Here is a 25,485-nt window from a genome sequence, read left to right on the forward strand (position 1 = left end):
TTCCCTTTAGTCTAAGTTATCTCAGTGGGTCTCAAACGTTTTGTTCACAATTGATGTAAACAAATATTTCCAAGGCACTCCTTTATAATTATTGGGATAAACAGGTTTGAAATCATTTCAATGTTTACTATAGGACAGTAAACCAGCTAAAATCTCGCCTCGGGCAGCTAATTGGCTAGAACCGGCCCTGTTTATTGATATCCATTTAATCATATTTTACATCTTGGTTCTCTCTTCGGACGTTGGAATATTATTAATACAGAATTGCTCATTTGCAAAAGTCACATTAGATTGAATTGTATTACATGTTATGACTACTGAGCCAAGTATCTAAAATAGTTATTTCTAAATCAAATGGAAGCTCTAGATTGTCACCGATGCATTTAATGTTGTTAATATCATTTTCACCATTCTTTCACCTCAGGAGTTTCCCTGTGCAACCATGTTTTGTGATATATATATTTAGGTGATGAATGGAGAGAGTGTACTGGTAAAATGTAAGTCAATGATGTGCTCACTATAGTATGGGCTGCTTACTTATGGAGGTTTGAGTATCAAAGATATTTATTTATGAATAAATCTCAGCTCCAGAATAACATCCAGTCTATCCAACGTGGTCATGACTAGAAAAACCTCTACATGTGCTTCTTGGTATTGATTTTCTGAATATCTTCATGGAAATGTTACTCACTGCAGTTAATTTAGACTATTTTTATGAATAAAAGTTAAGCAATAACAGAGTGGAAGGTATTACCGGGAACATGAGTGAAAAATAGTCACGTGTGATTAATTCAGTCGGGGTGATTAAAGCAAAAAAAGTCATCATTTAAAACGGTTCTTCGTGTTCTCCGGAGCCGCTTTTCTGCCTGTTTCCAAAGATGTGAGGGACAGAAACTGAAGGAAAGGAACCAAATGCAGGATTACGGGGCTGCATTTACTGCCTGATGGTTAACAATATTCCCTCATGGACCTGGAAGATAAACAGGGAAAATACTCTTGTTATATAACCAACAATCACTTTAAACAGAGATCTCTTAAAAAAATGCTAATAAGTTACACAAAAGTTCAATGTGATGTTGACAGAGACATTTATATTCCTCAACTTTCCCAGTGGTGGGTTTATTTATTTAAAATATATAATATGTAACATTTCCTCATTAAAATGTCTAATAACGATTACACCTATGGTATTTATAATTTTTCTTTGAGTTGTGAACATCCAATACCTGTTCTTTCACACAAGTGAAAAGCTAGCGTTAGGCTATAAAGGAACTACATCACAGTCACATGATTTAACATCACAGCCAATGAGGAGATGAGTTTCTCCGTGATCACCGTTAGAGAGGCAAAGTCCCGCCCATCTACTTCCGACCCATGGGACCTTATTTCGGGAAAATTATGTATTAAAGTCGATGGAGAGAAAACGTATCTTTCGATCCCGTTTGAATTGTGCCATGAATTACACATATGATGTTTGTCAATCTTAAACAATCATTTCCATGTCAAAAAAGTCACAGTTTGTTGTAAAACTGTTGAAATATAAGACTGAAAAATACGTAACTAGAAAGACTACAAATCCCAGATAAGTTATGACAGGTAAGTGATGTCATAACTGATGTAATTTGTTTACTTACTAAAATGAATACTAATGTATATATACAGGAAGGAGGTGTAATAACCAGGTGGTGCTTTGCTAAAGCTGATTGGGGGAAATTTAGGATATGGTGTGAGGAGTCGGTACACCTGCTAACATCAGAGGGAAGCATAGAGGTCATTACAAGCCAAATAACGCAACATATACTAAATGCAGCAGAGAACAGTATACCCAAAACAACAACCAAGGGTAGGAAGAAAGTGGTGCCATGGTGTAATGAGGAATGCAGCAGGGCTATTAAAGAGCGAAATAATGCATTTAGAGAATTAAAGCAAAACATGACTCAAAATAATGTTCTAGAGTTTCAAAGGAAAAGGGCAGCTGCTCGAAGGACAATAAAATATACAAAAAAAAGAACATGGAGAGAATTGTGTTCTACCATTGGCAGAGTAGTAACATTAGGAAGATGTCTGGTCCATGTTTAAGCGGATGAGTAAGAAAAGGAAATCCATTAAAATTCCAGCTTTGGTTGATGGGGAGAGGCTGGCAGTGACAGATAAAGAGAAGGCAGATATGTTAGGAAGGACACTTGCAGCAGTACATAGTGGGGAGCATCTCAGTGATATTCATAGGCAGCAAAAACAGCAGTTACTAGCAGAGAATGAAAACGTGAAGGAGAAGAGACAGGATAATAGGTCAGCTCTGGATGTGGAATTTACAATGTCAGAACTCAAAATAGCCTTGCAAGGTACAGGATATACAGTCCCAGCACAAGACCAGCTATGTTATGATATGTTTAGAAAGTTACCTATGGAAACTATGAAAATGGTGCTGAGTCTTTTCAATAAAATCTGGAGAGAAGGAGATATGCCAAGTGTGTGGAAAACAGCAATCGTGCTACCATTCAATAAGCCAGGGAAAGATACAGTACAGCTAACCTTAGTAACTATGGACCAATAGCTCTTACTTCACACCTATGTAAATAGATGGAAAAGATCATTGTCCGTAGGCTCTCACATATACTGGAACAGAAAGGGCCGCTGAGTAGTTTTCAGAGCGGATTTCGTAAAGGGCGGTCCACAATAGATGCATTAGTAAGAGTGAGTAACGATCTGAAAAAAACATTGAAAATGAAAGAGATAATGGCAATAGTGTACTTTGACATTCAAAAGGTGTATGACTCTATGTGGAGGGATGGGTTACTGATCAAATTGAGTGGAATGGGTATTGGAGGGAGAATGTACAATTGGGTAGGGCCTTTTTAACTGACAGGACATTTAGAGTAAAGGTTGGAGCAGATATTTCCAATTATTTTGAAATAGAAAATGGTATTCCCAAGGGAGTGCAGTCAGTCCAATATTATTTAACATCATGATTAATGACATATTTACATGCTTAGACACATGCATCCAATCGGCTCTATACGCAGATGATGGGGCTATTTGGATGAGGGGAAGAAATGCCCCATAGGTAATGGAGAATATAGCTAGAGCAGTGTTTCTCAATCGTTTTCATACCAAGGACCACTTAACCAATAAAAAAACACTTGCGGACCACCTGCCTCCACAAATATCCAAAAACACATCATTTTTCTAGAACAGATTACAAATCGCCTGCAAATGGTACAAACAAGTGGAAACATGTGTGATGAAGGTGTTGCGCTGGGCCATATCATGCAATTGAAAGTGAAACTTAAGCTCTTTCCATTGCGGAGATATTCCCGCGAGAGTGCGGAAAACTTAAATGTATTTATTTATTTCAAATGTGAAATGTTACCAATATACTCACGGACCACTAGGGGGCGCTCACGGACCACCAGTGGTCCGCGGACCACACTTTGAGAAGCACTGAGCTGCTAGAGTGATTACAAAAGTGGAGAGGTGGTCATATAACTGGGGATTCAAAATGTCAGAAAGCAAGTCATGCTACATGGTATTTACAAACAAACGCAACATTGATGTCCAACAGCTAACACTATATGATCGTCCAATGACAAAGGTGAATGAGTTCAAATACCTAGGACTGTGGTTTGATAGCAAATATACATGGAAAATGCATATTAATCAAGTGGAAACAAAATGCTAAAAAGTATTACATTTATTGCGAACTGTAGCTGGATGCAACTGGGGTGCAGACAAACAAGCATTAATAGACATTTAAAGATCAATTATGAGGTCCACAATAGACTATGGTTGTATAGTGTATGGAACAGCAGCAAAAACATCGCTTTTAAAAATTGATAGAATACAATATAAAGCATTGCGGCTGTGTATTGGAGCGATAAAGTCATCCCCTATCAATACAGTTCTGATAGAAGCAGGAGAGACACCTCTGGAGATCAGAAGAGAGAAACTTGCTCTGTCATACTGGGTCAGACTACAAGGAAGTGGAGAAGAAAATATTTCAAATAGAATATTACAGGATTGCTGGGAATATGCAAAATTCCAGGGACGTGGGTTTGGCTGGACGAGTAAGGAGAGAACGAGGGCATATGGAGTGGAGAATATCACGTTTGCCAAAGCAACCCCATTTAGCAGTGTTCCCCCATGGCTTTCCCCAGAAGCTAAAATAGATATGAATATTGGAGAAAGGAAAAAAGAGTGGCAAATAAATGAAGTGGGAATTAAAACAAGTATGTATCTGAACGAAAAGTACTACAATTACCTACACATTTATACAGATGGTTCTAAGAACAAGGAAGAGTGTGTTGGCGTTGGCATATACATCCCAGACTTTATATCTATTTTAAAAAGAGAGTCTGATCAATTATCAGTGTATACAGCAGAAATGCTTGCTGTAATAATTGGATTGCAGTGGGTTGAAGAGGTCAGACCAGATAGGGTGGTTATATGTACAGATTCATTTTCCATATTACAAAGCATACAATCAACATCAACTGCCAGAGAAGACATTCTCATAGAACTGAATCATAGCCTGTTAAGACTGCACAGAGGCAGTATAGATCTGCATTTCTGCTGGGTGCCTGCACATGAGGGGGTGAAAGGGAACGAGTGTGCTGATAAATGAGCAAAAAGTGCACTACAAAAGCAAATAACATTACCAGTTCAACTCAAGGAAAAGCAGTCATTAAGAAAAAAGGGATGGAGATCTGGCAGAAAAGGTGGGAGAAAGACCAGAAAGGCAAGGACTATCACAAAGTACAAAGTACAATTACAATTAATATTCATAAAGAAAGAAACAGAAGGGAGGAAGTCATGATGGCTAGACTCAGAATAAATCACACAGCTTTGAATAGTACGCTGTATATCATGGGGAAAAGTGACAGTAACAAGTGTGGGAACTGTGCAGTAAAAGAAGATGTAGAACATATCTTGTTACATTGTGACATCTATAAAGCGGAAAGAGAACAATTAAAGGCTAAAGTTTTAGAGGCAGAGAGGGAATGGAGTGTGGTTGGTGTTTTGGGAACAAAAGGAGAGGGAGTAAGAGCTACCAGAAAGGCACTGCTTAAATTATTGAGTGAAACTGGGGTAGGAAAAATAATTTAACATTAGGTCAGGAAAGAACATAGATTTGTATTTTTGTTTTATTTATTTCATGGTTTTATTGATTGATTGATTTATTTTAATTTTGTTTAGATCATAGGTTAAAGCGTTGGAATGATGTGATGATACATACTCATGTACAGTAGGTGGCGGTATGCACCTTTTTAAGTTGTTTGCAATCCGCCAAAAACAAGAGAAGAAGAAGATATCACCAGTTGTTCGTCCCACATTTTATTCGGTAACGGCGTCTCGTCGCTACGGTTCTCTCTCTCTCTCTGAGAAAGAGTGTGTGAGCTCCAGCACTACAGATCCATCATCTGTGTGTTTGGATAAACCTCTGAATGGACTGTGTGCTCTTTTTTCTGGAGCGTTTACCTCGGACTATAGGAGCTAGCTTAGCATGCTAGCTGGAAACACGTTAGCAACGCCAGTCAGATTGAGAGTTTGATGGAGAGAGAAACGGTGTGTTTCACGGAGCTTGCAGGAAAAAGGTGATCTAGTAAACATGAGTAAAGTCCAAATGCTGCTGTCGTTGAAGAAGCAGCGACTCACTGCTGCTGCTGAAGAGATATTTGCTTTGTTTGAAAAAACGATAGCCGAGTACGAGGAGGAGCTGTCTCTTTCCAAAGAGGAGAACAAGAGACTCCAGAAACTTCTGGACGCTGTTTTACAGCCTCAGCTTCGGATACACAGAGCAGGTCTGTTCCCTTTACCCTTAATTAACACTTTACACTCTTCAGTAGCACTTTATTATCACAGTAATAACACTTTAGACCCTTTATCAGCACTTGCTGCAGGTAGTAGATCCTGAAGTAAAAGTACAAACACCACACTGTGAAAATACTCCATTATTGTTTTGAAAGCCCTAAATGGGCTGGCTCCGGCCTATATAGCTGAACTCCTCCAGCGCTACACCCCAGCCAGAGCTGCTGATAGTGCCCAAGACCAGGCTCAAAACCCGGGCACCGAGCCTTTGCAGCAGCTGGCCCTAGGCTCTGGAACACTCTGACCCTCCACGTGAGGTCGGCCCAGACCCTAGGGGTTTTTAAATCTACTCTTAAAACACACTTATTCTCCCTGGCCTTTTAGTCAGAGCGGAGCACGACTCCTGACTTTTCCCTGTGTTTTTTTATATATCTGTTGTAATTTATTGTCTTTTATTGTGATTGTAGTAATGTGTTTTTATGTGATTGTAGTATTTATTACATGTACAGCACTTTGGCCCGACCAAAAATCGCTTTTAAATGTGCTTTATAAATAAACTTTGATTGGATTTACAAGTTAAAGTACCGTATATAAGTTCAAACCGGAGAGACGTGATGTAAGAATTACATATGTATTGTTTACACGTCATATGAATGAAATGATTGCCATGATAATACAACAGGAGAATGTAATGGTGTTTGGCGATTAGGCCCCGGTTTGCAGGATAATCATTCAGGAAGGAAATAACCGCTCCGATGAAATCCCCGGGGTCTAGACACTGGTGGTGGTGATGAGTAGGTGAGACCGGTCTGAAGGAGGAAGGTTTAGCTTTGTCCTGAAGGAGACAGGAGGCGAGAGGGGTGGAGGCGGGTTGCGTGTGATCATCTGCAATGACAACTGACAGGGAGGAAGAGCAGGCATTTAAGGAATTTAGCATGTGCAGCGATTGGCTGCTGAGGGGTGACACCCTCGTATTTAATGAGGGGGGAAGGGAGCCATAGAGTGACGTGTAAGTGACTCGTGTTAGGTCTTCCTTATTGAACTTGTGCTAAAGCTTTCATTTCAAACCGGAGAGACGTGATGTAAGAATTACATATTTATTGTTTACATGTCATATGAATGAAATGATTGCCATGATAATACAACAGGATAATGTAATGGTGTTTGGCGATTAGGCCCCGGTTTGCAGGATAATCATTCAGGAGGGAAATAACTGCTCCGATGAAATCCCCAAAACCAGTGAAGTATGAAATACTGAGATGAACTGAGTTGCTTACCTTGTGGGGTGACTGGTGATCTGGGAATTAAAGATAATAGATTAACATATGTAAGCGGCATTGGGCCGGAATCACTGCCGGAGCTTACGGGTCATGCTGAGACTCTGACTGCCGAAATCAGTGCCGGTCTTATCTGAAAACGACCTGCGGGTCGCCTGCCTGGCTAGCAGGGCTTGACTACGCCGCCCGAAGGTCGAACGGTTTTGTTTTGTAACTGACACCGAAGTGTACGGTGGCCCAACGTCCACGACACCGAAGTGTACGGTAGCCCGAAGCTACGACACCGAAGTGTACGGTGGCCTTCCGCCACGCCTGACTTCGCAGGATATTTTTTTATTTTTTTATTTTTTACTCTTTTTCTCTTTCTTTATTTTTCTTTTCCTTTGTTTTGTAACTGACACCGAAGTGTACGGTGGCCTTCAGCCACGCCTGACTTCGCAGGATATAGCTTTATCTTTTCCTTCTTTACTCTTTCTTTATTTCCTTTGTTTTGTAACTGACACCGAAGTGTACGGTGGCCTTCTGCCACGCCTGACTTCGCAGGATATATCTTTATCTTTTCCTTCTTTACTCTTTTCCTCTTTCTTTATTGCCTTTGTTTTGTAACTGGCACCGAAGTGTACGGTGGCCCGAAGCCACGACACCGAAGTGTACGGTGGCCCGAGTCCACGCCTGACTTCGCAGGATATACATTTTACACTGACACATTTGAGCAAGGGCATGAGATTTGGATACCTGTGTCCAGGAGATGAAGCCCGTTACGTGTAGGTGCGCGTGAGACGAGACGTTATTCCCTGTGGGCGGGGCCCGCGGACTAGGACGGGAATGCAGTTTGAATATCAGGTACCTTAGTGAGACATGTATACTTATGAATGTGTTTATGAGCCACCACCAGTTATATGCATAGATACCATAGTTAGGGTCTGAGAGATCTTTGGGAAGCCCGTACGGCGCAGATGTCCGGACGAATGAAGGTTGTGAAGGCAGAGGAGGACCACCGTCCTAGTTGTTGTAGGGATGAGGTAGAGAGACCTGATATGCCGGGTGATAGGCCGGATTTAATGAGAACTTGCTTGAGGTAGAAATTGACGGGGCCATGACCCTGCGAACCACTCTCCCTGGAAGAAACCCCCAAAACCCATGGATGGGCGGCATCCGTGAAGAACCTCATTGAGTCAGAGGAACGCACGAGGCCATCGTAAAAGAAAGTAACTCCGTTCCAGTGGGCGAGCAGGAGGGACCAGAACCGAAGGTCTGAGCGGCAGCCTTCGTCTAAGAAAACGCAGTCATGGAGGTTGTCGACCGCTGATGCTGCGTCCAGGAGGCGGGAGATGAACGAGCGCCCCTGGGGGATGACGTGCATGGCGAAGTTGAGGTGTCCGAGAAGGGAGAGCAACTGTTGTTTTGTGATAACTTGTTGCTCGCAGTATGACTTAGTGATGTCCCGGATGCGCTGCAATTTGTCGGAGGGGAGAGACGCCTTCATGTCTATGGAGTCGAGGATGATGCCTAAGAACTCTCAGCGTGTGTAGGGACCTAACGTTTCTCTTTGGAGAGAGGGACACCTCACTCCTGAAGCAGTGTTTAAGCTTGGCCAGTGAGATCCCTGAGCTGTCCTGTGGCGGGTTTATGGGGAGGAAGTCGTCCGGTAGGTGAAGGACGGAGGGGATTCTGACGATGTTCAGCAAGATCCGATAGAGCGCTTCCGATAAGGAATTTAAGATGCGGGGGCTGCTTCTGCACCCGAAGGTCAGGCGAACGGCGAAGATAGAGTTTGGACTCCCACTTAATACCGAACAAGTTCCACTGAGACGGATGAATGGGGATGATTTGAAGGCATCGGTAATGTCCGCTTTGGAGAGCCGAGCTCCGTGCCCTGTGAACTTGATCATCTTTATTGCATTATCCACTGAGGCATGGTGAAGGGAGAACTGATCTGGAGGGATGATGCTATTGACGCCGCAGAATGGGCCGGAGCAGGGAGCGGACAGATCGAAAATCAGCCTTTTATTTACGTGTGGCTATTCCGATGGGATTTGAACGGAACACTGAGAAGGGGGAGGAGCTCAAATGACCGATTATATATCCTTTGAGAAGTTCTTTGTCGATGAGCTGGGAAACTATGTTGGGTTCTTTAGCGGCTGACTGTAAGTTTCTTGCTACGAAAGTCACTGTGGGAGATGGGAGGACCCCTACCCTGAAGCCTTGGGAGAGCCCTGACAGGAGATAGTCAACAAACACGGAATCTGGGTGAGTAGATAGCGCAGCTGCTAGCTGAGGGATGTTGATGGGAGTGGAGGGGTAATATTCCAGAATGTTTTTAGTTATTTAATTTTTGTTTTTTGTTTTTTTGTTGATGTTCCTGGTGCAGAGCCACCGTGACGGCCCGTCCACACGGTGGCGTGCGTTACAGCTTCCAAACGCTTCTGCCCATTCACTTTGAATGGGGTGACGTCACTTTTAGCAGAACTGTATTTTGGGAAGCGACGTGGAGCGTTTGCTGGCGTTGCTCGCTTCAAAAAGTTGAGCAATGTTCAACTTTTGGCGCCTCGGCAGAAGCGTCAGCCAATGAAATCCCGTTTATGCAAATCTACCAGTACAAGCGCTAGCCAATCAGACCGCGTGTATGCTGGGAGAGACTACGCAGGTAATTCCTCATATTCCAAAAATTTGAGGGAAAATTCATTATAGCGGTAGTGAATCACCCGGTGCTGTATGATCAGTCTCTGTTCATCTACCGGGATACAAACCAGAGGAGCGAGGCATGGAGGGAGGTGGCAGAGACAGTGGGTGAAACTGGTAGGTTTTCGCCTGTTTGGGGATTTTATATCCAGTTTACTTCCTTTTAACATTGCTATTGCTTTGTATGTCGGGGGCGGGAGATTCATGTGATTGGTTGTTGCTGCTGTGCGGACCAGTAGCATAGGCAGAAATGTACTTTAGGGTGGGCCTGTAAAAATATAGGGTGGGCCAGATTTTTCTTCTGCGCATCAGAAACTAACCACAATCCCGCCGGTACCGGTGGCAGATTACTTTTAGAATACTTCCTTTCTTCTCTTCTTTTTATCTTTTTTCTTTTTTCTTCTTCTTTCCTCTTCTTTTTATCTTTTCTTTTTCTTCTTTCCTCTTCTTTTTATCTTTTCTTTCTTCTTTCTCTTTAGAATACTTTCTTTTCCATAACAGATGGGTATGTTTTGGTGAACGGGAGACCCGTATTTTACTGTTTTAATGGCTTATGAAGAGCACAAACACAACATTTTAGTGTCATTCTGGACAGCTCTCTCATCTGCACCGCACATAAAAACAAAAACTCACCCAGACTGCATCCTTTGTACTGTCTTAAAACCTTTCCTTGGAAAATTGTATGCATTGTAAGGTGTCCTTGGGTGCTTTGAAAGGCGCCCCTAAATAGAATGCATTATCATTATTATTTATTATCTGAAACAATGTAATAACTTTTAAAACTTTTCCCAGTTACTTGCCCCATGCATTCGGCAGTCAGCAGGCCATTCAGTTAGATTTGATCCCGTTATAAATGTCATCATTCCGACAATAAATAAATTCTACATAAACGTTATCTTCCACGTTTTATCTAAACATCTCCGTTTCTACCTTCCAATATGTTTTGAAAGAGAACTCTCTCTCTCTCTCATCTGCATGCGGGGCGGGGCCTCACGGACACGCTGCATCTCTCGCTCACAGATACGCTGCAGCGCTGTGCACACGGTTCTGCCGGTAATGAATATTACATATTGTGAGGAAACTTTCCACCAATAATTCCAATAAGTATTCATTTCAGGTTTACGAAAGTAACTGCACTCAGATTACTCGTTTTTCAAATGTAACACCAGCTGAATATAGGCTACTGATTTTTCTTTTTCTTCTGATTACGTAACACCGTTACATGTATTCCGTTACAACCCAACCCTGTGTAAGGGTGAGTGCAAACATTTTCGTTAAAACTAGTACCTGAGTGCAACGGAAGTTGAAGCTCCTGTGGCGGAGTCTTCCAGAGCCTGGAGGCGAGCATCGATAGCTATCATGGAGCTAGCCAGGGATTGCAGGGAGCCGGCCGCGCTACTCTCCATAAGGGGTGTGACACTCCCTGCCTGGCGAGCCTGAGAAGGGGTGGATTTTTGGAGGGGGACGGGATCCTGGAGGGCTCGACTTCCTGCCCTTTTTTACCTCCGCGGCTGCGGCCTCGTCCTGCTCTCTGGGGAGCTGACTGGAGCTGCTGCCCCAGACTGGGGAGCTACGCTGGAGACCTGGTCCGAGAGCTCTCGCAGCTGAGAGAGAGTGAGGCCTGGGGCTGTGGGAAAGCCCTGCTGCAGGAGCCGGGCGATGAGGAAGTCTGCCTCTGTTGATAAGCCGCTGTGGGGAGCCGAACCGGGATCGGAGACTTCCAGAGAAGGTTCGTGTTCCGAATTGTCCGAGTTGGACATCTTGAGCTAGTTGTTTCTTACGGTTCTTCTCACGAGAAGGAGTATTGTATTGCAACTACCATTGCGTGTGATCATCTGCAATGACAACTGACAGGGAGGAAGAGCAGGCATTTAAGGAATTTAGCATGTGCAGCGATTGGCTGCTGAGGGGTGACGCCCTTGTATTTAATGAGGGGGGAAGGGAGCCATAGAGTGACGAGTAAGTGACTCGTGTTAGGTCTTCATTATTGAACTTGCGCTAAAGCTTTCATTATTATTAGACACATGTACTTTATTATGATAATTAAAATGTATTACGGAAAAGCTAACCTACCAAAAATAAATATATTTATAAAAATCCATACATTGAATAATATGCCATTTAATTTACTGATTTAAATATTACCCATACATGTAGGCACTAGTTGGTTAAATGTGACATCATTTGATAATTTATTTTTAATGTGCTTCTTTATTCACCTTTTCTTTTTAAATGTGAAAAAGCAAATACAAATAAATACTTTGGATTAATTCAAATTGCGCAAGGATAATTCATAAAGAAATCAATGAATACATATGTTCAATAATAAATTAAACACATCTAAAATGTTACTTGTTAAAGAATAGGGGAACTAGTACAAAGGTCATTAGGTAATTACAACGTTAATATAAATGAATGTAAAATCTTATCAATCAATTATTGCCAACATGTATTTATAATATATTCTATATATATACACAGAATATATATTTTGAGAGAGATATACACTAGTATTAGACACAGTCAAAAGTTTGGACACATCTTCTCATTCAAAGTTTTGTATTTATTTAAATTGGTTCTACTTTGTAGATTTATACTGAAGACATCAAAACTATAAAAGAACACATGGAATTATCTAGTAAACAAAAAAGTGTTAAAAAATCCAGAATATGATTTATATTTTGCTGGCTACTGCAGAAGGCTGTGGTAGCCATGCTGGTTAAGGGTGCCTTGAATTCTGAATAAATCACCAACAGTGACACCAGCAGACGCCCCCCCCCACCACCATCTCACCTCCTCCTCCATGCTTCACAGTGGGAATCACTCATTCAGAAACCATCCGCTCACCTTCTGTGCGTCTCACAAAGACTCGGAGGTTGGAACCAAAAATCTCTAATTTGGACCGATCAGACCAAAGTACAGATTTCCACTGGTCTAATGTCCAATCCTTGTGTTTCTTGGCCCAAACAATTCTCCTCTTCTTGTTGTTCATCCTCAGTAGTGGATCTTTGCAGCAATTGGACCATGAAGGCCTAATTCACGCTGTCTCCTCTGAACAGTGCATGTTAAAGGTCCCATGTTATACTTTTCCTGTTATTACCCGTCCCCTTGTGTGTTATGTAGCGTTTTCTGCAAACGGTCTGCAGAGTCACAACCCCTCAAAGTACACCCAGTAGAGAGTAAAACTCTAACACAGAAAATACATGTCTATTGTTACGACCCGCTCTCTACTCTGTGGTGGTGGCTCATGGGGAGACCCGCAACATAAAATAATACACGCAAAAACCAGTACTTGATTACGATCATTTATTGAAGTACAGCCGTTTACTCACACAAGCAATCCGGCAAACGAAAAGAGGTCTGGAGGACTGGCCAAAAGAAACAAACAGAAGGAGGTAACCCGAGCCAGCCACACCACGGGCCGTAGGACCCAGAGTTTCCCTCCCCTAACCAGAAATCAAATAAATACCCTATGGGAAACAAAATAAAGCCGTGAAAACTGGACCACCAGAGGCCTGTACTACAAAGCAGGATTTTCGCTTTGCGAGCTAACTTCAGGGAAAATTCGGTGTTTCCGGTCCTACGACGCAGGTTCTCTTTTTAGCAGGCTAGATCTTCTCCATGGTAACTTATGCTGTGCGGCTAACCTGCCCCAGAGCAGGTTAGGTTGCAGGCTAAGAGCTCAACTCAGTGAAAGCACTGCCTGCTGACCAATCAGAGCTCAGTGTGCGGAGTTTAAAGCGATCAAGTCATATTACAGGAGAAAGGAAATACAGAAAAACTGCTGTTGCAGGAAAGACGGCAAATCAACTGACTGTGTGAACGTGAACATTAATAGAATATCACCTCCCATCTTCAGAGCAATCTGACTAATATAACATTAGCGTTTAGAAAGCTTATTTAAATATCTGCCACAACATAAGTAACCGGATCAAAGTAACACTACAGTCCGCAAGCATATCACATCATAATGTATCATATATTTCCTTATCTGAGTCAGCTGGAGCAGCAGGAGCTCCAACAAGGCGTGTAGGACAGAGTGAATACACATACTATACAGAGATGCTTTATGAGAAACCAATGTGGTTTTGGAACATTGAACAATGTACATCTATTCTAGTAGACCTCAACAATGGAATTATGATCAGTAGAAATGGCCATGTCATGGGACCTTTAATATTGTCTGCTCCTTGAGCTCTTTGATCATCTATGTGGGCTCTAATCTGAGGTGCTTTTAATTTGCGGTTTCTGAGGCTGGTAACTCTGATGTATTTATCCTCTGCAGCAGAGGTAACTCTTGCTCTTCCTTTCCCGGGGGGTCCTCATGAGGACCCCCCGTCTCTTCGTCGCAAAGAGACGGAGCGGCTCCACCTGTTTGCTGCCTGAGATCTGCGATCTACGGAGGCCTGCTCCCACCTGTATAATACGGCTGTACTGGAGAGGTTTTTACCCCAGAGTCGTCGCGGAGAGACGGAGTGGATCCACGCTTCGGGCTTGGCCTGCTTCCACCGGGCGTGTGCTGCTGTGCGGAGGAGGATTTTACCACCGCTGGGGCCTGCTTTCCACCTGTCCTGGTTCTGCTGTTGCAGAGGCCTGCTTTCACCCCGGGGATACCACGGAGGGACCGGAGCACTTCCACGCTGCTGTTTTCGCCTGTCCTTTGCTGCTGTGCTGATTTTGCTCCAGGAACATCGCGGATACTGTGTGCTGGTCTGGGAAAATGGCCCATATCGGGATTCTGCTGTGCCTGTTAACTGTTTTGGACTATGAGAAGATCTCTATTCATTCTGAGAAGACTACTGGATTCAGGTCTGTTCTGCCACCCGCAGTGGGCATCCCCTGCAAAGGTTCGGATGTGTTGCTCAAACAATTACCGGTTGCCTTGTCACAGACAATCTGCTCGACAACATATGTTTGTCTTTTTTATTTTCCTGCGATGATGGTTCTTCAGGACTGCTTCTTAAGCTCTAATCACACTCTCGCAGACTTTTCCGGTGATTCTAAATTAGATGACAATGTATGTGTCGTTTAAGAGGAAAAGATGCCTGGTTTTTGTGTTGTTATTACTATCAGGAAATGTACAACCTAACCCTGGTCCGCCCAGTAGTAGTAGTCAGATCGCTACTCCTGCTGATTTTAAAGCTAGGTCTGGGTTGGGTTTCATCCACTTGAATGTGCGCAGTCTGTTAGGTAAACTAGATTTTGTCCGTATCTGGGCAAAATCGACTGACGCTGACGTCATTGTCTTATCAGAAACATGGCTAAACAAATCTATTTTGGCCTCTGACATTGCCTTAAATGGTTTTAATGTGTATCGTACCGACCGGCCTAATAAAGGTGGTGGCGTTGCCATTTATGTTAAGAATAAGTTCAGTGTAACCACATTAGTTTCCAAATCGATCAGTAAGCAATTTGAATTTTTAGCCATAGCAAAGGGTCAACAGGTCATGGTAGTGAGTTGTTACAGACCCCCCTCAGCTGTCAAATAATCCTTGTCTTCACTAGCAAATCTTTTATCACAACTAGACTACAAGGAAATAGTGCTACTTGGAGATTTTAACTGGGACTGGTTAACTGCAGTGTCAGAGGATTTAAAAAACCTTTGTATCTCTTTGAATGTTACTCAGATTGTTGACAGTCCTACCCGCCCAAATATTAAGTCCCCTAATAAATCCTCCCTAATTGATCTCATTTTAACTAATGTTCCCCATAAATATTCATCTGTGGGAGTATTTGCAAATGATCTGAGCGATCACTGTGTTGTAGCCACAATTAGGGACACTAAGGTCCAAAAGGTTAAACCTCGTATTATCATTAAGAGAGACGAAAAACATTTTGTTGAGCAGGGTTTTGTGCATGATCTGTTTGATTTTGATTGGGGTCAAATCGATCTGTGTGCTGATGTGGAAACTGCATGGTCTTATTTTTATCTTGGTTTTATGGAGGTCATTGATAGACATGCACCCCTGCGTACATTTAGAGTAAAGGGACGAGACAATCCTTGGTTTTCTGCTGAGCTGTCTAGTCTCCTTCATGAGAGAAACAAGGCCTGGGCAAAGGCTAGGCAATCAGGCTCAGAGGTAGAGTGGCTGCGTTTTAGGCAGCTAAGGAATAGCTTCACTTCAAATGTCAAAAGTGCAAAGTCGAAGTACTACTTGTCAGTTACCACAGAAAACCTAAATAATCCTAGGAAATTTTGGAAAGCAATAAAATCGATATCCACCGGTGAGATCCGTAATGAGCTACCTCCGTGCCTTACCACAGCATCTGGCACTATATCGGACAGGGCCACTATGTTAAATTGCTTTAATGAGCATTTTGTGTCCTGCGGTTCTATGTTTGATTCTGTGATTAACTCTGCTTCTGTGAACACCCCAATCCGTGACTTTGAACAATGTGGTCTGGAAAACCCTTTCAGTTTTACTCCTTTTACTGTCAATGTTGTTCATGAAGCCTTATCTAAGCTAGATCCTAAGAAACCGGCTGGCCCGGACAACGTAGAACCTTTCTTTTTAAAGATAGCTGCAGATTTTATTGCTCTTCCTCTTACTACTCTTTTTAACCTCTCCCTCAGCACAAATGCAATTCCAAAAGTATGGAAGTCAGCTTATGTCTTGCCTTTACTAAAAGGAGGGGAGGCAACTATTTTAAATAACTATAGGCCAATCTCTAAATTGTCAGTTCTGGCGAAGGTGCTCGAACGCTTAGTGAGTGAACAGGTAAAGGAGTTTTTATGTAAAAATTATATCCTGTCCAAACATCAGTCAGGCTTCAGAAAACAACATAGCACCATCACTGCCACAATGAAAGTGGTGAATGACATTACGAGTATTTTAGACAATAAGCAGAGTTGTGAAGCTCTATTTATTGACCTTTCCAAAGCGTTTGATACCGTCGATCATCGCATCTTAAAGCAGAGGCTACTCAGTATCGGCATATCCAGCCATGCAGTGGGTTGGTTTGTGAACTACCTCTCTGAAAGGTCCCAATGTGTTCACTTTGATGGGCTGTCTTCTGAGCGGTTAAACATTGCTAATGGTGTTCCTCAAGGTTCTGTTTTAGGTCCACTTTTATTCTCCATATATATCAACAGTTTAGGTGAAAATGTGGATGATGCTACTTTACATTTTTATGCTGATGATACCGTGATGTATTGTGCAGGTCCCTCCATTAAGGAGGCTGGTGTTAAATTACAGGCTGTTTTTAACATTATTCAGACTCAGCTTGCTGAACTTAAGCTTATTTTAAATGTTGATAAAACCAAGTTAATGCTATTTTCAAAAGCTAAAAAGACACCAGAGCCTGTTTTGGATATTGTTACTATGCAAGGACAAGTACTTGAAGTGGTTACCAGTTATAAATACCTAGGTATCTGGCTTGATGATTGTCTTACTTTTAAACTTCATGTCAATAACCTGCTTAAAAAGCTGAGGGTTAGACTAGGTTTCTTTTTCAGAAACAAGTCCTGTTTCTCTTTTGAAGCCAGGAAAAGGCTAGTCACTGTGACCTTTTTACCTGTGCTGGACTATGGTGATTGAATGCACCTGCCCATTGCCTGGAAAAGTTAGATGCCGCCTATCACAGTGCCCTGAGATTTGTTACTAACTATAAAGCACTTACTCATCACTGTACCCTGTATGCCAAGGCAGGTCTGCCTTCACTAACTGTACGGAGGCTCAGTTATTGGTACATGTTCATTTACAAAGCCATGTTGGGTAAACTACCTTTTTATATCTGCTCTCTGATCTCTCGACTAATTGAAAGTACATATTGCCTGAGATCTCATGATGTTGTTTTATTAAATGTGCCAAGTGCTAGGACTGTCTTAGGGAAGAAAGCTTTTAGTTGTGCAGCTCCACTAAATTGGAACAGTCTGCAAACATGTTTAAAACTAAGCACTTTGGTTCCCCTGCATCATTTTAAAACTCGGCTGGGTGACATGCTGTTTGATACTCATGGTACCTGTCACTGTAAATAGAGTTTGTAAACTGTACCCTGTACATTATGTTGTATGTCATCCTTATTGTTGTTCTGTTGTTTTTATGTTACATGTGTAACTAATGTCCTGCAGGTCACCCTTGAAAAAGAGATCTTTTGATCTCAAGGGGCTTCACCTGGTTAAATAAAGGCTACAAACAATACAAACAAACAATGAGAGCCAGTCTCATCATAGCATTCGATGGTTTTTGCGACTGCACTTGAGGATACATTCAAAGTTCTTGACATTTTCCGGATCGACCGACCTTCATTTCTTAAAGTGATGATGGACGGTCGTTTCTCTTTACTGGGTTGAGTCGTTCTTGCTATAATATGGATTAAAACAGCAGTCAAATAGGGCTTTCCACTGTGCACTAACTCTACCTCTGCACAACACAACTGATGGTCTCAAACACATTAAGAAGGCAAGTCATTCCACACATTGACTCTTGACAAGGCACACGTGTTCATTGAAAACCATTCCAGGTGTCTACCTCATGAAGCTGACTGAGAGAAGCAATGGGTGCAAAGCTGTCATCAAGGCAAAAGGAAGCTACTTTGAAGAATCTAAAATAAAAATCATATTCTTGATTTTTTTTTAACACTTTTTTGTTAACTAGATAATTCCATTTGTGTTCTTTCATAGTTTTGATGTCTTCAGTATTCATCTACAAAGTATAAACATATTAAAATAAACAAAAAACATTGAATGAGAAGGTGTGTCCAAACTTTGACTGGTACTGTATATAAAACACACACATTTTAATATTTAGCAGGTTCCCTCATCTATAATCATTTATACAAGCTCAACTTTGAACATATACAGCACTTAAAATGCAACATACGAAATATTCAAGAAACATCATACATTAAACACTACAGGCGTAGTGTATAGTGAACGATCCCAAATACAATTAATTGTTTACATTGCAGCTAGTGCTATGCCAGAAGAAAAAAAACGTTTTAACTGGAAGTGGAAAGGGGCGGGGCTACATAAGGTGAATTGAGCCAACACAAATACACAATAGGTGGGACTAAGAAATATAATTTGAAAATATATAAACAAAGGCATTAATTAGGGCTGCAAAATGTCTCCCATTGTAATGGTGATTAGATTTTTAAATGCCAACACTTAACCTCTTAAGCCCGGTCCCCCCGATACCGGGGAGAAAAACGCGTCACGGCAGGAGACAGCGTCTGAGGGCTTCTTAATATTTAAAAACCTATGAATGTCTTATACTCAAATAACGGGAAAAAACTCAGCTACCTGACGATATGAGCCATTTTTACCGAAACAAAACACAAGTCTCACAAGAAGCGTTAGCATTAGCCCTTAGTGAAAACAGGCTGATGCTACTTCCGGTGCTAACTAGCAAAAACGATCTTTAAAACTTAATATGTTCTGCATAAACTACATATCAGCTGAAAGCTGATACTCCACAGATTATTTTGATATAAGTATCATCACGGTAGGACACAAACTCACTGAGCTAGCAGCCAGAACAGAGCAAGAAAACAACAACAGTGTTCTAAACCATAAAAATAATTATGTCTTACCGTTGCTGTTTTGTGATCAAAAGTCGTGTTCAAGGGAATAACTTTAGAATTGTTCCTGATAATCCATCATTACATTCATGGCCGCAGAGTAGGTATAAAGTTTTGCAGTCCGGGGTTTAGGCTTTCTCACGTGCTGTTTACGCAAGCCTCTCTCTCCTTGACGTAAGTGTAAAGCGGGATTTACTATCTCCCCCTCGATTCTATTGGCTCCAAAGTTTCAAAAAAGGTGTCAATCACCCAAATCGACCAATGGGTTCCAGAGATAGGATCCTGCGTAGTATGAATAATGCCAGCAGCGGCTGCTTTACGCACAGACGTAGCAGAAGCAGCCGCACAACCGCTCCAGCACAGCAGCAACAAACACAACACAGCGAAGCGACAACACAGCAACGAACACAGAGACAACAGCAGGCAACCCTGATTAGGAACTTCAGGAAAGGTATGTACTCTCTCTGTTTGTATCTTTTAGTTGTGTATTTGGTGTAATCTATAGTAATTCCACACTCGCAAAAATACAAAATGGACGCCCCTTTGTTGTTGTAGCGTTATCGTTCCGTGAGAAACTAAAACAATGGCAACATCATGTTGGTGAACGTATAAATAGATGAATTGTATTTCGTGACTATAACACGGCAGTATATAAATAAAGCTGTATTGTATATCAACCCAGTATATATATATATATATATATATACTGTTATTCCACACACGCCAAATGGATGCTGTTTTGTAGTTCTACATACATGGACTATTAGCAGTATTATTAAATATATATATATATATATACACTATAGCGTAGGGGTGTTGGAAATAATCGTTTCTACGATGCATTGCGATGCGGACGTGGACGATTCGGTCTCGATGCAGTGACGGAAGATAATCGGTTATAGCGTAGTAACGTTGCTTCCTGATTTTCCGGCCGCGGCTTTACTATAACGTTTTTTTTTTCTGTCACTTTAATATCAAATCGGTCGGTGACGCAGAGATCAGGGAACAGACGTGACAGCGAAACAGCAATACCAAACACGGAGCGGTCTGCTTTATCCACCAACACAAGAACACCAGTCCAGAACCAACAGCAGAAGGACCCGCTCTGAATCACTCCGTGTCGCTGCGGCACAGGGATTTATGTTTTTCAAAAATAATCGCGTTACAATCATGTCAGGTTTTTGGTGGATTTAATTAAGTCTTGGATTGCAAAGTATGAATGTCCTCTAGCAATTTTCAGACGATATATACGTGTGTAAAGTTTGTGAAGGCAGGAGGAAAAAAGCTTCCGCGATCACCGTCTCCTCTCCGTTCCTCCAAACCCCGCCCCCTCCCTGAAAATAATGAGTGACAGGCTGATAGTGACCCGATAGAAACTTTATTATTCACTTAATCACTGAGATATAATGAAGCTAACTTAATCTCATACATTCATGGGATTTATGTAACAGTAAGACAGAGAATGTAAGTGTGCACCCACATGCAGTATTTTTGTTTGTATATGCTATTGTAAATACTCCTGTTGTCTGCTGTGTTCAGACTCAAGTCCTGTGTGTGATGCCACATTCAGGACATTCAGTGTCCTTTTTTTAACAGAAGACCGTTGCTAGAAGCTGCAGCTAGACTGCAGAAGCATTATTTTTTTGTTTTTGAGGATGGAACAACTTCACACACATATATATAGGGAGGCTAGACCTATACAATTCATTTATTTTGGTTTATAAATGAATGTCAAGACATTTATGTTATTGATTTCTGAAGCACTTTCTAAATAATAAAAATAGAGTTCATATGTATTTACTGCATGTATGCATTGATGAAAAATAAGCCATGTGCAGTAATATAGAAAATTGAGGATGCAACGCATTGGTATGAATCGTGATATCGAATTGAATCGAATCGTTGACAGGATAATCGTAATCGAATCGTGAGACCAGTGAAGATGCACAGCCCTACTATAGCGTGTGTGAAATAACAGTATACACATATATATATATATATATATATATTTATGTGTATATATGTGCTAAATGGAGGAATTATTTCTGATTTGAGTTACATTTTTGAAAGAATAATCCAGTGAAGTAATCAAAGTAATTGTTTTTTCCACATTTGTTTTCACAGTAATGAAGACAAGTATCAAATGGCTTCTGGATCACAGACCATCAACATCTGCCTCATCCGAGCTACGACGTGCATCAGATCAGCATACAGTTGCCCCAGAGCCATCAACATCCAAGCTACGCCGCCGGACGTCTGCACCAGTACTAACTCAGCCTCCCTCTGCATCTTCTGATTCAGTGGACAGACTGTCAGGAGGAAAGTAAAACGGGCTGGTGTGTGGCAGACTAAGGTTGTTACCGTTCCTGACACTGTGGTGGACTACAACAGAAGCATGGGCTGCGTGGATGTGTCCGATGCTTTGATTGGGTACTACAGCGTTCACCACAAAACCATGAAATGGTACAAGACCTTTTTTTACAATTTTCCGGACATTGCAGTGGTGAACCGCTTCCTTCTCCACAAGGAGCTGCACAAGATGAGGGGTGACCCGGCAGGACGAAACCACACACCCAGAAGTCCTTCAGGGAGCAGCTTGCTGCAGACATGAGGGGTGAAGTCCCTGCAGCAGCACCACCACCACTCCCCCCATCATCACTCGTATGCATTCCCAAGTATTATGGGGAAGATGCCACCGCGCTCAGGAGGTGCTCTGATGCTGGCAACACAACGGTGAAGACCTATCTACTGCACTAAGTGCCTGGTGCCTCAATTCAAAAACACTAAACACATTCAGGTTGTGTACATTTTTTCTTTTTTGCCAGTGTTTACAAAAAAAATGCTTGTGGTGTTATTTCGGTTTTAGTGTAGTTTTTTAGTGTTATTTTTGAAATAAATCTGCTCCTACAAATGTATCCTATGTTTCCTAATTGTTATTGTGTAAGTACACCTTCCTAGAAGTGTTAGTCGGGTGATAAACATGTAAGGACTGTGGCAAAGTCCACACACAGACACACACACCATTTACATACAAACAAAAATGTAATTAAAAAAAATATATATATATTTTTTAAAACACTTGTATTTGGATGGAATGATTACCTATAGTGATAATAACATTATTTTTACAGTATGGTACCTGAAAAAGGTCAAATGGCACTGATGGTATCAAAATGTGCCCAAAGGTCAGTCCGCCTGGACTACTTTTTGCTAAACCTCTCTAAAAAGGTCACATTTAACTTGTTTGGCCTCAATCTTGATACAGGGTACTTATTATGTTATACTCTGGATTCCTAAAGCTTTTAGTCTACTATCCCAACATTCAAAAGTAGTTTTCACTATAAGTAATGTTTTTTTTTTAGGCGGAGGTAAGAATTTACCTTTTTTTACTATGTTCCATCTGAATTTACTCTGACTGAGAAATATCTATATTGATCCTGACACTTCTACATCCAACTCACAGATGTAACCTTGCTTTGATAAAATAAATTATTTATATAACCCTTTTAGAAGTTAAGTTATAGTCATTTGTTTTGGGCATAGCATTTTTTAGCCTGAAACCTTAAAAACAGGCTCAGGGCTTAAGAGGTTAACAGTTTATTCTGACTGTGTGTTTCCTGTTTCCTGCAGATGTCCAGCTGCTGGTGGTGGTTAAAGAAGAGTTTCTCCCTGACCAGCAGGAGTGGAGCACAAGTCTGGACCCGGAGGACCCAGAGCCCCCCCCACACATTAAGCAGGAACAGGAGGAACTCAGGATCAGTCAGGAGGGAGAGCAGCTTCAGGAGCTGGGGGAGGCTGAGATCACCAAGGCCACTTTCACTCCTGACCCTGTGAAGAGTGAAGATGATAAAGAGAAACCTCAGTCCTCTCAGCCTCATCAAAGACAAACTGAACACATGGAAACAGAAGCTGATGGAGATGACTGTCGAGGACCAGAACCAGCCAGGAGCTCAGATCCAGAGAGCAGTTTACAACCAAAGACTGAGGACGACACTGGAGACTCTTCTGAACCTGACACTGAAGACAGTGCTGATTGGAAGGAGGCCAGAGAACCTGCATCAGGCTCAAACTCACTGAAAAATAGACATGAATCTGTCAGTGATCCACAACCTAGTGCTGAAAATAAACCATTCAGCTGCACAGTCTGTAAGAAAGCTTTTTCACAGAGTGGGCATTTAAAGGCACACACGAGAGTCCACGCAGGAGAGAAACCATTCAGCTGCTCAGTCTGTAAGAAAGCTTTTTCACATTGTGGAGATTTAAAGAAACACATGAGAATCCACACAGGCGAGAAAGCACACAGCTGCTCAGTCTGTAAGAAAGCTTTTTCACAGAGTGATGGTTTAAAGAAACACATGAGAGTCCACACAGGAGAGAAAGCACACAGCTGCTCAGTCTGTAAGAAAGCTTTTTCACGGAGTGATGGTTTAAAGAAACACATGAGAGTCCACACAGGAGAGAAAGCACACAGCTGCTCAGTCTGTAAGAAAGCTTTTTCACATAGTGGAAATTTAAAGAAACACATGAGAGTCCACACAGGAGAGAAAGCACACAGCTGCTCAGTCTGTAAGAAAGATTTTTCACAGAGTGAAGATTTAAAGAAACACATGAGAATCCACACAGGAGAGAAAGCACACAGCTGCTCAGTCTGTAAGAAAGCTTTTTCACGGAGTGATAGTTTAAAGAACCACATGAGAGTCCACACAGGAGAGAAAGCACACAGCTGCTCAGTCTGTAAGAAAGCTTTTTCACAGAGTGCAGATTTAAAGAAACACATGAGAGTCCACACAGGAGAGAAAGCACACAGCTGCTCAGTCTGTAAGAAAGCTTTTTCACGGAGTGATAGTTTAAAGACACACATGAGAGTCCACACAGGAGAGGAAAAATAGAGCTGCAATTTTTGTGACAAAATATTTAAATGGCATAATCGTTTCAAAAGACATAAGTGTGTTGGTCGTCAGCCGATTCTGTAACTGTCAGGGAATACATTCATCTATTTTGTATCCTGATGACCTCATGCCATTACATGTAATACGTTGCTCCCTAAGCCTGATTTCACCCACCTGCAACCGATTCGCTAATAATCACAAATCTTCATTTTCTTTGACCCCTTGACTCGACTATTTCTTGTTTAATAATCGTTACATCTCCTCAGGACCAAGTTCCAGTGTCCTGCCTTTCACCTGCTGATCACCGACTGCTCATTTAAGGTGGACTCACCTTTACAAGGGACCAGCTAGTCTTAGTGTCTTAATGCAAATGTGTTGTAAAGTGATGCTAGACCAAAAACGTGCTGTTGGGTAGTGTGCTCTCTGCAGGACGGTGTCTGTACTCAAATATTGTTTATGAAATGAGAGCTTCATTCCGTTGTTGTTGTCTAAACAACGCCAACAGTGCGATACGTCTTCTTTCCAGCAGATGGCATACATGTTACATCATCCAGTTCAACTGTCATCCACATATTAATGATTCAAAACAGCAATGTGTAAGATATGGCTAGTAATTGACCATTTCAACAGAATGTGAAGAGTTTACAGTCGTGAGGCCATGTCCAATATGTTTATGTTTTGTTTGAATAAATCTACTGAAATGAGCATTCAATGACTAAATTATTCTTAATTACTGTCATTACATCATGGGTTTGCATTGCAATATTAGAACGCATTAAACCCAACTTGAGTTCTTCCAAGTTGCAGGTGTTCATTGTTTAGAAGTCTGCTGTGTTTCATCCAAGCTTCCACTTTGTGCTCCGATAATGCTGAAAGTATCTGTTGTATGCTTTACCTGCTCCAGTAACAAAAGTGTAATTCACTGGACAGAGACAAGAGATAGTGGATGGATCCCGAAAAGAACCAGAAGATAGTCCGTATAGAGCCTTCAGGTTCTGATCATGATCAGTGACAGAGCTAGAAAAAAACTCCAAAAACCTGAATAGAGCTAGAAGATAGCCAGTACAAAGCCAAGAAAGACCAAGTAGAAAGACAGGAAGGAGCCAAAAGAGTTTGTGTTTTTTAATATTCAAGCTCTTCTCTTAAGATATTAGAACTTCCTATCTCAACATGTATCCTTTTATGTCAATTAAAAAAACCTTACATTTTTGCTGCCAATTATTGAGATTGTTTCACAGCTTTATCTTAAATATATAGACTGTTATCTTTACATATAGATTACATAGGATGAACAGCACGGTCCACTCTGC

The 25,485-nt window shown here is 41.6% G+C and overlaps 1 protein-coding gene across 1 annotated transcript; it reads left to right on the forward strand.

The window, feature by feature from the left end:
* The first annotated feature begins 5,313 nt into the window (after positions 1-5,313).
* Positions 5,314-24,880, forward strand: LOC117559515 (zinc finger protein 583-like). Its single transcript, XM_034236307.1, has 2 exons — positions 5,314-5,798; positions 22,917-24,880. The coding sequence occupies exons 1-2, from the start codon at positions 5,606-5,608 to the stop codon at positions 24,173-24,175; spliced, it is 1,452 nt and encodes a 483-aa protein (XP_034092198.1). The 5' UTR covers positions 5,314-5,605; the 3' UTR covers positions 24,176-24,880.
* Positions 24,881-25,485: the final 605 nt, after the last annotated feature.

This window comes from Gymnodraco acuticeps, unplaced genomic scaffold (assembly GCF_902827175.1).
Source record: "Gymnodraco acuticeps unplaced genomic scaffold, fGymAcu1.1, whole genome shotgun sequence".
Classification (NCBI taxonomy): domain Eukaryota; kingdom Metazoa; phylum Chordata; class Actinopteri; order Perciformes; family Bathydraconidae; genus Gymnodraco; species Gymnodraco acuticeps.

What these genes read in the sequence shown, in the direction of transcription:
- LOC117559515 (XM_034236307.1), top strand. Translation starts at nt 5,606, where the DNA reads ATGAGTAAAGTCCAAATGCTGCTGTCGTTGAAGAAGCAGCGACTCACT. An exon ending in GCTTCGGATACACAGAGCAG is followed by an intron (nt 5,799 to 22,916) that starts GTCTGTTCCCTT and finishes TGTTTCCTGCAG; the next exon opens with ATGTCCAGCTGCTGGTGGTG.